Genomic DNA, 12,917 nt, shown 5'->3' with positions numbered 1-12,917 from the left:
GTGATTTCCAACGTGGCCCCATTCAAAATAGCATACTAATACTACTGCCAAATCACTTTTTTGTATGTCCGAACTCCGAAGTGAAACCCTACTGCTTAGTAGATACTAAATAGTAGTTTCGTTCCCTACCTATGTTGAATGCACTTATTGTAAGTCGCTTTGGATAAAAGCGTCTGCTAAATGACTGTAATGTAATGTAATGTAATGTACAGTAGTAGGCTAAAAATAGCCTACTGTGTAGTATGTAGTACGTTAGTATGTGGTTTCAGACACACCCATGTCCATGCCCTAAAAGTGTCAAATCATGAACATTTTAAAGAGATACTGATGCTAGCATGCCTCTCTTATCATTTCCTGTCACATGGTCTTCTTGCGCAATACACAAAATGGCTCCTTGAATGGTTACACCATGTTGACAATTCAGTAAGTTATCTTGACCGACATTTTTCCCCAAATTAATTATTATATTCAGAGCTTTGGCAGAGGTCACAGATAGGGCTATAGGTATAGTATTACTTTTGTGGGAATTGCATAGAATAGAAAAAAAAATTCAAAGCAACATTTTATATGTGGGTAAAGAAATGCATCTTTAATTCAACAACAAACAAGTACAAAGTGAAATTCATTTTGACAGTTCAACAAACATGGTTTTCCTAGACTCTCATGGAAACATCGCAGCACCCTCTATTGCTGTTAAAAAAAACTGAAACAAAAACACATTTATTTTAACAGTAAAGCACACAATTTCCTTCTTCAAGTGCAGTCTGAGTGGTCTATTAAGTACAGTTCCACCGCAACTGTCTCTAATGTTTATCAATGAAATGGGACGACATATTCCTAGTCTTTCACGATAGCTTCTACAGTTTGAGCTGTATGAGCTCCAAGAATCAAGGAGAATTCCAATCCTATACAATTGACCGATATGGTTGTAAAACCTGACTTTAATAAACAAAGACAACATTTTGCACATTTCTTGTACATTTCATGTACATAACATGACATTTTCTGTCAGAAATCCTGTCCAATGTAATGAGGATGTCACCAGGTTGCACTTGAATTCAGTTTTCCGTTCATACACTTAAAAACAAATATTGTAACTTATAATTTCAGAAAGAATGCTTTGGAGAACGACAAAACAAAACGAAAATTCTGACAGTATTCCCCTCTAACTTTGTCGTCAGCAACCCTTTTATTTCATCCGGACAATGAGGTTTCAACACAAACACTAAACACTAGTCCTGTTACAACACCATGTATGTTACGTCACACAGCAGGGCATTCTGGGGGTGCGACGAAGCATAAATTAGGCTTGCGCCTGAGACCCAGGCCAGCGCTCTTGTCACTTCTTTTACCATTAATCAAAGGAAAATGACTCCTGTATTTCTAATACCTTTCCAGGGAAATCCATCTATCGGTTCTTCTGTAACAAAACTGTATCTGCTGGTCTGTGTTCTGCCATGTCAGGGTTGCGATAAAGTGATAAAACGGTAAAACTAATTTTAATAATAATAACAATAACAACAACAACAATAATAATAATAGCAACTTTCAACATCGGTAAGCAGGGAGGAACAGCAGGCTGTGACACACAGGCAAGAATCAATATGAATAAAAACCGAACACTTGTCGGGGGATTCTGCAGAAACAATTAACACGTTGTTCAATTCGAGGTGACACGGCTTTGTATTACAGTAACGAGAACAGAATCCAATTGTAGGTAGTTATACTGTACTGCAACAACAACGAAAAACAATCAACAAAGGGGAAATCTTTAAAGCTTTTTAGTTAGCAGGATTGGATGAAGGATTGCTAAGAACTGGCAGAGATCTATGTGAGTTAGCAGGAGCTTCGCAACCTGAAGAGGTTTACATGAGACTATAGGTTATAGAGTTAAATTCACTCTTTACTGGGAGCAAATGAAGGAGAAGCAAATCGTTGCCGTCGGGCAGAAACCTTGTTTGTCCAAGGCCGTTACTTTTCAGGAAATGGGAAAAAGAACCTGTGTTCCAATGGATCCAATGACGTTATTAATAGTCACAAGCTCTCGTTAATATTTGTCATTGGTTAAGTATTTATAAAACGGACTTAACCACTTTCAAAATAATTAAAAAGATCTGAGATCTGTTGGCGAAAATAGCCAACCTACAGGCTTCCACTGTGTCGCGATGCAACCCATTGTGGGCTTACTTAATGCCGAGTAGGGCATTCATTTACGACAAAACACAACAAATGGAAATATGGAAACACAAGGTTTCTGCCCCGACAGCAACAAAGTTTAGCTATAATGTACAAAAAATCCCTAAGCTACCAACAAGAGTTGAAAGACAGCCTTCTCGTCCCCCGCTCTCCCTCTCTCACACACCCCTTCCTCCCTCTCTCGCTCCATCCCCCTGCTTCCTCCAACTCTCCCCATGTCAGTGGGAACATCAGCCTGTCATCCGCCTTCCCATCAGGCCTTGCATATTCTGGTCTCTGTCACAAACTTGTTCTCAAAGTGATGGATGGTGAAGCACTCCTCTGCTGAGCGCTTCTGGATCCCGCCACCTGAACACGAACACACACACACACACACACACACACACACACACACACACACACACACACACACACACACACACACACACACACACACACACACACACACACACACTTCTATATTTCAAATAAATGTATACTGTGATATACATTGATATAAAAATATGCATAATATAGAACAATTTTAGACATTCAGTATGTGGACCTGGGAGGTCGCAGCGGCGTTGCATACGGTACGTCTCTTTGCCGTAGCAGAGCCGGCGGATGTAGACGCCCAGAGGCTTGAGGTCTTCGATGCGTTCGGTGACCACCAGGTCCTCCTGGACCAGGTAGCTGCGGTACGAACCAGACTGCATGGAGGGAGAGAAGAAGCACAGAGAGGACAGCATTGGTTACACATCATTCAGTCCATCTGGGAGTCCTGGATGCATCAACTTTGGTTGTAACTGTAACTGTATTCTTGCTCTGTAAAGCACTTTGCGCTGCATTTCATGTCATGAAAGGTGCTATACAAATAAAGTTTATTATTATTATTATTAACTGTAAAGCGTCGTTTTGGAGTCTTGGCCGTCCGCGGAATACAAGGCACGGTGCAGAAAACAAGCATAACGAAGAGAATTGTTGTAATTTTTATCCCGGTCGCGGTCAGATAGACGGGTGCAACGTGCATGCTTGTGTCGGTATTGTGTGTGTTGATATAGTCTTGGAGAAGGTGGATTCTAAAGCGGATGGCGCTGATTTAGAATAGAATGAAGACCGACAGGCTTTTCAGCACCAATCATAACATCGGCAGTTTTGATTGACAGCGACGGACATAATGGAGCGATTTCTGTGTGTGTGTGTGTGTGTGTGTGTGTGTGTGTGTGTGTGTGTGTGTGTGTGTGTGTGTGTGTGTGTGTGAGAGAGAGAGAAACAGAGTGAGATAGAGAGACAGAGTGAGGGAGTGAATGAGAGAGACTGTGTGTGTGTGTGTGTGTGTGTGTGTGTGTGTGTGTGTGTGTGTGTGTGTGTGTGTGTGTGTGTGGGGGGATTGTTCTGTGCATATAACAACAGGCCCAAAATAAGGTTGAAAGTGGTTAAAGATTGTATGTTTATTGGTGCATTGGTGCAAATACTGCCTTTCATGCTATATTTTAGATAGGAGAGTTTAGAGAGAGACAGGAAACAAAGGGCAGAGAGAGGAGAGACATTGCAAGACAAGAGAGGAGTCAGATTTGAACGTGGAACCTCACGACTCACAAGGAGCACATACAGTAGTCTCTGCACTGGCTGAGCCACCAGACACCCAGAGACTGCTTATTCTTAAACCTCATGTAGACCTGCAGTGCCCCCTGCAGTTGTTGTCAGTCCAATGCAACAAAACATAGTTTTTCTGTGATGGGATTGGCCTGTTGTTAACCCCACTGATGTCCCCTCTCCCACCCAACATGCTGTCATTGATCTTATAGATCGTCTCTTTTTGCTATTTTCTAAAATTGTTTAACACTTTTGGGTTCTGGGTATGATGATAACATGCCCAAAGTAGGGATACCAGGTTTAAAGTAGTCAAGGCTGAAATTAAACAAGTGTGGAATAAATTGATCAGCGAGGGGTAGTTTAATCAGACCCTGCGTGTTAGTAAAGGTTAGCACTCTCTCAGGGGCCCCGTTTTGGCTCTACCAAAGGGTGTGCCTCTCATGTGGCTGCAATATTCTGCATTTGGGTCTGACTTGAGACCTGTCTCACGTGTCATGTCTGTCTCTGCACTATCCTTTCTGTCTCTCTATACCTGGTTACCTGGCTTTCAAACCTGGTTTTCAGGAACACTTATTTTTCAACTAGGAGCTTTACTAGATGTAGAATATATCCCAGGCTTTCGAGTGCCTGTATACTTATTGTGATTATTATGTGTGTATTTACTGCTTATTTAGGATGATACCAGAGTGATAGGCCGAGTTATAATGGCAGGGATAAATGCATGCTAAAGTAGGGGTTAATACTGATGAAAATAGAGGGTAACAGGAGGTTATTAGATAAGGATCTCGCACCATCTAGTGGTTTAAAGTCGTGCTGGACAGTGGTGTCTTGTGGGAAATTGATGTTACTTCCGGTGCCAAATGGCGTCCCATGGGGGAATCATGTGACATCCGGTGGGACGTCGATATGCTTTGTTTACCTTAGAGACGTGGGTACGGTAGCGGTTTTATCTGCATGTAAAAAGTAGTGTACTGATGACTGAATGGTTCGTACAGTATGTGTACTGCTATCTTTTCCAAGGGTTATCCAGTATATTTGTTATTATTCTCCGGGTGTTATGATGTGAAACGCTTCCGGGTCGGAGCGAGCACTTCCGGTTCCGACCGGAAGCTTTATAAACGCCGGAAGCCAGCGGGTGCATTAGATTCGATCGGCTGAGCACGACAATGACTGTCAGTGAGTGGAGAGAACTTGATTACACGACGATTAATGGTTGTGTATGCTGACATGTTTATAGTTTGTGTGTAGATTCATGTCAGTAATATTGTCGTTCTTGTTTGTGTGTTTATTCTTTCCTTAGTAGTCTCGTACTGATCATGTAGTCTGATACTGACCCTGTTAGTAGCTTGCTGTGGCTACTGACCTAGAAGTGTTAATGTTTGTATTGTGTGTTTAGTATAATAAAATCCATCAAAGACACTGGTCTGAGTAATATTCTACTCTTAACTCTCGTGCTCAATCCCTACACATGATGTATTGATTGCATATAGTGTGATTGGTATATAAATGTGAAATAGCCGAAAGCCTATTACGAGGGGTTACATTGCTTGTGTGACTGGCTAGATAAATCGTTCACTAGAGTCTGTTGCTTTTTTAAGTACCTGGTAGGATTGTAAACCAGCAGGACCAGTGATCCCCTAGACCAGGTCCAGGAGCATATTTAGAAACCTCTGCTATATAATGTGCTGTCTAGTGCAGTAGAAATAAGGTAATAGATAGTAAAAGACTCTGTGAAGACACGTCACCAATTCTTTTTTGCACCTATTAAAAGTTTTTGAAATGATCTGTGTACTTTAGCTTTTTCCTTTTTTAAATAAAAAGTAATGTTTGAAACAAGGTAGATCAAATATAAATAGATCAAAATGAATGACCAGAGAGGGGAAATAAAAGACAGAGGCATGGAAATTCCCTCGATCCTACTAAGTAAGTGTATTGACACAACTTGTGATTTCGCTCTATAATAATAAAATAAATGGAATTGAATTCTATGCAGGTACAGAGAAGGCTGTTTAATGTAGGGTTTAACAGGTAGTACGGTGAGGATATTTCATGTAAACAGGGCAGTCCTACCATGAGCTCCATGAATAGGTCCATGAGGTCTTGGGGAGGCAGAACCACAGAGGTGTTCAGAGGAATCACAAAGCAGGTCCTCAGGGTTAGGTCCAGGTAGGCGGTCAGCTTCTACTCAGACGTGCGCAGACGCGCACACACACGCACACACACACACACACACACACACACACACACACACACACACACACACACACACACACACACACACACACACACACACACACACACACACACACACATAAATTCCATCCTTATGTGTAAGGTCCCATTTGCTATGAGATGTATCTGTTTTGCTTTTGTTTATGTTTTGGGGTGGTTTCATTGTCATTGTCAATGTCAATTGTAATGGAATGATCGATTGATTGGCGGGCAGTGACACTGGTGGATAAGATACACGGAAGTTGCCGGCCCACGGGGGAAGAGACAGAGAGAGACAAACAGCCATGGAGTCCGCGTGTGACCTGGGAATGTTTGATTGAATAATCTTGTCTACATGCTATTCGGTGGAATATAGCCAAGGGCAGGCCACAAATACTCACCGTTGAAAGGAGTGTGCCCGGATCTAATAACTGTCATTATTTAATTAAATTCAGTCAGATAAAGATCATCTTCTGAGCTTAACCTGTGTTGGTGTCTGATGTTTATAATGTGAAAACCAATTCATTGCATGCTACGTTTTTGAAACATATCTATAAGGAAGATCATATTCAACCCGTGATTTCCTTTAGTAATTGTTGATAGCAATATCTGATTGTTACACACTTACTGCATGAGTGGTATGTTGTGAATATATTTGATGTGCATGTGCACATGGGTATCCATAAATAAATAAATACAAATAACAAATGTTGTTATGTATGCATCCTGCATATTTAACGTATTAAAATCTGAAACGAAGCAGCATGTTTCTGAACTGTCCACAGCCCACTTCTTGTCACAGAGCGAGTAGATGGAAATGGTGCCATCTTATAATGAACATGCGTGACTCTTGCGTGAGGACCAATTACATTACATGAAGATAAGGTTGAAAACGGATGAATCGACTATGCTTACTGTCATGTGTAGTCATCCCCCAAAGGCCCAATCTGAGTACAATGTTTATTTTGTTTGAATTGTGTAGACTACTAGTATTGTAATGTTGATGTAACACCTTTTGCAAATAAAGTTTTCCGATTTTATAGATATATAACCATAATTAACACAAGCTTAAAGCGGCACTATGTAACTTTCTTTTGATGAATAAAGTGTAATTTGTATGGTAGAGTATGTTGATACAACATAACCGGGGTGGTTGTATTTTGACATTTAGATTGTGTCAAAGGTCCTGTCTCACAGGATCTGACACAAATTTTGACCTGATCGACAAGATTCAATTCATCCCCTGCAGGCTCCATTAGCTCAATGGTAAAAATGTCAGAACTTGCGCAGGAAACCGGGTTCAAATCCGGGGTAGAAAAGGAAAGTTACAGCTTTAACCGTTAACCATTTTGTCAAAAAGCAAAAATTGTATTCAGGACCCATTCAAATGACTGTGGGACCCACTACACAACCTAACAAGCACTGCACACACAGCACCAGTTATGACGTGTGTGTGTGTGTGTGTGTGTGTGTGTGTGTGTGTGTGTGGTGTACTAGTGTGATTTAACTTGCTCACCCTGTGGAAGTCATGCAGGATGTAGGCGGGGTCTCCAGGTCTGAAGCGTGGAGGCGGGACACTGATGACGGCCATGTTGTCAGAGATCTCCACCTCCTCCTCCACCCGGGGCAGGTAGTACGGCTGGCCCTCTCCGCCGACCCCTGCCGACACGTCACTGAACTGCATCGCACCGTGGTACAGCCTCTGTACACACACACACACACACACACACACACACACACACACAGATAAACACATGCACAAACTAGAGGTTCTGCATCATGGTTGTATACCTCTGCCAACCAGTAGCATATATCCATGTCTGTCCAGAGCAGTATATCGTTGCTGTCGGGCAGAAACCTCTTTTCTCCATATTCTAACTTTGTGTGTTGTATCGTAAATTAATGCTCTTCTTGATCATACTGCAGCGTCACACAATGCCTCGAATATGACCGGTCAAAAGTGTCAATTTCACAGGGGAAATTCAATCGTCTTTCCCTTTCCCCGGTTTTCCTTTTCTTTTTCTTTTTATTTAATGATGATTTCCTTTTTCGCTTGCTTTTGCCATTGTTTATATTGCACCTGCATCTTCCAACCTGTGGAATAGTGAAATGCCCACTTTGGTTCCCAGTTCAGGGCAAGAAAAAACGAGTATTCTTTTGGTTCCAGTTCCGAACCAACTTTTAGGGTTCTGAACCAATTCATTTTCAGGGGAAACACTCTGAATGGTTCAAAATTAGGCGGGAAAAAAGAACAGAACCGGTTCAACCCTGGTGGAAAAGGGGCCAGAGTGTGTGTTTGTTTGCTCCTCATTGTCAGCACCATTATCATGAATCCTGGTCATTATGTTCTAAACGGCTGCTATGTACACATACAAGGGAATGTACATTGCAAAGCTCAAGTGAACTGTTGATTTATTGGATAAGGACTCCATCTTGAAATCTGTTGAAATCTATAGACATTCCTGTGTTTCATGTTCAAACTGTTTAAGAATTGCCTGTGATGTCTTTTCAAATGTTAGTAAATACATCAGACCTGGTCTGGTTGTCATAGACAAGGTCAGTAGAGTCACCATTTTGGATGTGGGGTGTACTTTTGACTATAGTCTGGCAGAAACATTCAAGGTTTTAAAGCACCAACTCCTGAAAGATGTGCTCTTACAGCTTGGGTACGAGTGTGAGGTAATGTCCACAGACTGGTTTTGAACTAAGGGTCTGGCAGGAATGCCCAACTAAAAAGCAAAGGCACTGACAACAAGATTACAGATGTTATATTTTATGCGTTCCAGTTTGTATCTTTAACCACTTGAAACCCAGCATGCCATTGCCTATTCTGGGGGGGGGGGGACATTCGCCAAAGATTACGCGACACGTTGTGAGCTTGTAGATCGACTATTACTACCGCGAAGATATTTGGTGTAGATGGAAAAAGGCAGTCCAGGCCAGTATACAGTTGTAACTCAGGTTCGTTTTACTGACAATAGAAGGTTTAAGTGGTTAATACTGTATAGCATTGATTCTCAACCTTTTTATATAATAATTGATATGCATTATGCCACAGACCTCCATGTGATACCATTTTCTATCTCTAGGACCCCAATCGACACTGTAGAATCCTCAGTGTAAATTTAATTCAGACACGTAATGGTCCATTTTGACCCCTGGTGGTCCCCAGACCCCACATTGAAAACTATTTCTGCATCGCATAACGTGTCTATGAGCGGGTGTGTATATGTGCATGTGACAGTGTGTGTAATGTATGTGGAAAATAAAATAAAAATGACAATAAACATATTGGGGGGAAAGTTTCACTATGAATGAAAAGTGTGGTACAAATGTAAAGTATTGTATGTTATAATACCTTCGGAGCGAAGTAGCGATACAGACATGCTCCTCCAACGATCACCCCGCTCAGAATGAAGGCGATGCCCAGTAGAGTTAACAGACAGCGGCCTGTAGAGCCCTCACTGCTCTCCTGAACAGAACCCACCTCTGGATCCTACACACACACACACACACACACACACACACACACACACACACACACAGACACAGACACAGACACAGACACACACACACAATAATATGTCGATTGACCAGAAGCAAGTATCATTATTTACAATTACCCTCGGATCAAGACTATTATAGATGCAATTTGTGACTTTTACTTTCGTATCTACGATATAGATACGAAAGTAAAAGTCAGATTCAATCAAATACATCCATGATAGTCTTAATCCAAAGCTAATTTACAATGTGAATGTTTATAGGCTAGTCTCCTACTAATATGTAGATACAGCGGCATAATATCTATGTTGCTTCTAACTCCTAGACAGATGTTTGAAGCCAGAAGATGGGCAGTCCCAGTGGGCTGCTGTGTGCCGCATCAAGTGCAATCTGTCATTGTGTGTGTGCAACTGCAAGATTGCGGCGAATCAATAAAATAAGACCCTGCTAACCTGCAGTATGCACTATATGCAGAGGATAACACACTCAATGACACATAGACATGGGACACTTAGACATGGATTGAAGGACTGGCGGAGGGTTTGATGACAGACGGGCCCATGGTGCCACGGTCACTGTCTCCTGATCTGCGACCTGGTGAACATATGACCTCGTCAAACATAAACACGCGCACACAGTATTTACAATTAGCCTTGGATCAAGAATATAGATGTATTCTATCGAGTCTGACTTTTACTTTCGTATCTATGATATAGAAACGTAAGTAAAAGTCAGACTCGATCAAATACATCCATGATAGTCTTGATCCAAGGCTAATTCACCATCTGAGTGTATATAGGCTAGTGTCCTACTAATATGTAGATACAGCGGTGTAATATGTGGCTTCTAACTCCTAGCCAGATGTTTAAAAGATGGGCGGTCCCAGTGTGCCGCATCAGGTGCAATCTGTCATTGTGTGCAACTGCAAGATTGCGACAAATCAATAAAATAAGACCCTGCAAACCTGCAGTATGCACTACTATGCAGAGGATAACACACTCCATGACACATAGACATGGATTGAAGGACTGGCGGGGGTTTGCGCCCCACGGTCACTGTCTCCTGATGATGATCTGCGACCTGATGATGAAGGCCTGGACAGCCGTCAAACATAAACACATACACACGCACACACACACACGGACGCTCTTCACCACCAGACTGAACACCGCAGGTTCCTCACCTTATCCGAGGCTGCTGCTTCTTTCTCCAGCGCCTTCTGCGCCAGAGCGGAGTTGAACGCAATCTTCACCATGTTGTTGCAGCGGGACCGACGACAAATAGCGGGAGTTTCTTATGTAAAAATCAGAGGAGATTATCTGTACGGAGCCGCTACAGGCTCTGGTGATACGCCGTAATGTGTGACCTATATAATAGTGTTGCTACCTCTAGAGGTCGTCGTTTGGCAAATTCCTGTTTCAACTTTGAATTTCATAGGCGTTTAAAGTAAAAGGGTTGTTGGCAGCCAGCCATCATCGACCTGAAACGATTTGGTTGTCGTAATTGAGGCTGTTTATCATTGAATTATTGCAGTCTTATTTTAATGTCTTCTGAGTTCTGACATAAAATGTAGTCTACTGGTATTATTCATAAAGCACAAACAAAGTTACAAAGTGCATAACATGTAAAGAAAAAGATGAAACAAAACCAGCAACAGAATAAAACACGATAACATTCGTAAAATATAGAGTTCAGTGAGAAATAAAAACATGAAGGGAATAAGACAATAATATTTAAAATCTAAAGAACGTTAACGACTATTCAGTTCTTTAACATTAATCTGATGCAATGCTGGACATACATTTATATCATCAGTGCATGCCTATAATTCAGTTCAATTCAATTCAGTTCAGTTCGATGTCATCATGTCATATCATCAGTGGTGGAAAGTAACTAAGTACATTTACGTAAGTACAATTTTGAGGTATTTTTTTATTTACTGGAGTATTTCCAATTGTCTGTACTTTTACTTCTACTCTCCTTCATCTCAGAGGCAAATGTTGCACTTTTACCCCACTACAATTATTTGAACACTTTAGTTACTAGTTACTTTGTAGATTTTCATTCTTATTACAAAACATACATTAACCACATTCAGCCCTATTCATTTCGACCATTTGAAAATAGCCGATCTACAAGCTCACAATGGGCCACGATGTGACCTATTGTGAGCTTGTAGATCAGCTATTTAAAAAAAGATTCTTAATACATTTTATACATTTGAAATGGGACCTGCATAAATGAGTAATTTCTACTTTTGGTATTTTAAGTAGCCTACATTTTGATACCAATACTTTTGTACTTTTACCCAAGTATTATTATATTTTGAATTCCGGACTTTTCCTGGTAACAGAGTATTTCTACAGTGCAATATTGATACTTTTGCTTAAGTAAAAAATGTCTGTACTTTTGTCAGTACTTTTTTCCACCACTGTGTCTAGATATTCAATATTCAAAGGACTTCCCTTAAGTGCCGAGCCACAGTGACCTCTAGAGTCACGGTATTCGGTGGGTCACGAATTTAGATGTAACACCAAGTTCCTCTCAACAGCTCCGCTCTGTGACGCATTTTACAACCACGGCTTTATGTAGCGCTTCCGGTGACTTTGCTGGGGATTAACGTGACATCCAGCAAATAAATGATATCTCGGTTGCATTGGATGTATAGACTTTGTCTCTAATTTTGCATTACATTAATTTAAATCTCGAAATTGTCATGAAACGGACTGCCGAAAGATAATGAATGAAATCACAAATCATAACAGCAAGGTTAAGTTTGTGTTGTTTTGTGTAGCTTTGGTTCCATCTGGTGGGGCAGAGTGGAAACGTTTTCACAATTTTAACCGATAATAATGGAAAATAGGGATAAATCATTATAACTTTAATTTACTACACAACATGGATCTCTATTTAATAAGGCTTAGGGCCTATACAGTTTTGTTACACTACTATTTAAAATTATGGCTCTATATATTAGACTGTGACTACTTGACATTACTCAGGATCTTACTTTAATTTGCATCTTATGGTAAATCAAATATAATAATAATGATAATAATAAAAATTGTTATTATTATTATACTGCAAAAAAATAAGGGAACACTTAAAGGTAGGGTAGGCCTAAGTTCTCTTTATTAAATAGAAAATGCATTTTGTATTCAATCAGGACAGAGAACTCAGTCAGGATACAGATTAAACAAGTGAAATTGGAAGTGTTGACACAAATAAATGAGCGACAAAACTGGAACTGGAACACTATAAAAAATAAATCTGACAAATGGGTACTCTCTCCTGATTGGCTAATCTAATTTGCGTTAATTTGATCATGCCCCGCATGTCTTTATGCACTCCCAATAACATCTGGGCATGCTCCTGATAAGTCAACAGAGGTGTCCTGGGGGATCTCATATGAGACCTGGATCAGGGCATCA

The 12,917-nt window shown here is 40.8% G+C and overlaps 1 protein-coding gene across 1 annotated transcript; it reads right to left on the bottom strand.

Moving 5' to 3' along the window:
- Positions 1-549: 549 nt before the first annotated feature.
- LOC311034171 (integral membrane protein 2A-like) lies at positions 550-10,838 on the bottom strand. Its single transcript, XM_084041931.1, has 6 exons — positions 10,670-10,838; positions 9,341-9,478; positions 7,499-7,684; positions 5,842-5,952; positions 2,741-2,885; positions 550-2,544 (listed from the first exon to the last, which is right to left on the bottom strand). Exons 1-6 carry the CDS (start codon positions 10,739-10,741, stop codon positions 2,450-2,452), a joined length of 747 nt encoding a protein of 248 aa, XP_083898057.1. The 5' UTR covers positions 10,742-10,838; the 3' UTR covers positions 550-2,449.
- Between the last annotated feature and the right edge of the window lie 2,079 nt (positions 10,839-12,917).

This window comes from Gymnoscopelus microlampas (assembly GCF_963454915.1).
Source record: "Gymnoscopelus microlampas genome assembly, chromosome: 18".
In the NCBI taxonomy this organism is placed as follows: domain Eukaryota; kingdom Metazoa; phylum Chordata; class Actinopteri; order Myctophiformes; family Myctophidae; genus Gymnoscopelus; species Gymnoscopelus microlampas.
This window is presented reverse-complemented; position numbering and strand designations above follow the sequence as displayed.

Bases quoted from the DNA above. Each gene is read 5' to 3' on its own strand.
- LOC311034171 (XM_084041931.1), bottom strand. From the start codon at position 10,741: ATGGTGAAGATTGCGTTCAACTCCGCTCTGGCGCAGAAGGCGCTGGAG. The intron at 7,685-9,340 runs GTATTATAACAT...GTGTGTGTACAG, and splicing joins ATCGCTACTTCGCTCCGAAG to AGGCTGTACCACGGTGCGAT. The intron at 5,953-7,498 runs GTGAGCAAGTTA...ACGTCTGAGTAG, and splicing joins TCCTGCATGACTTCCACAGG to AAGCTGACCGCCTACCTGGA.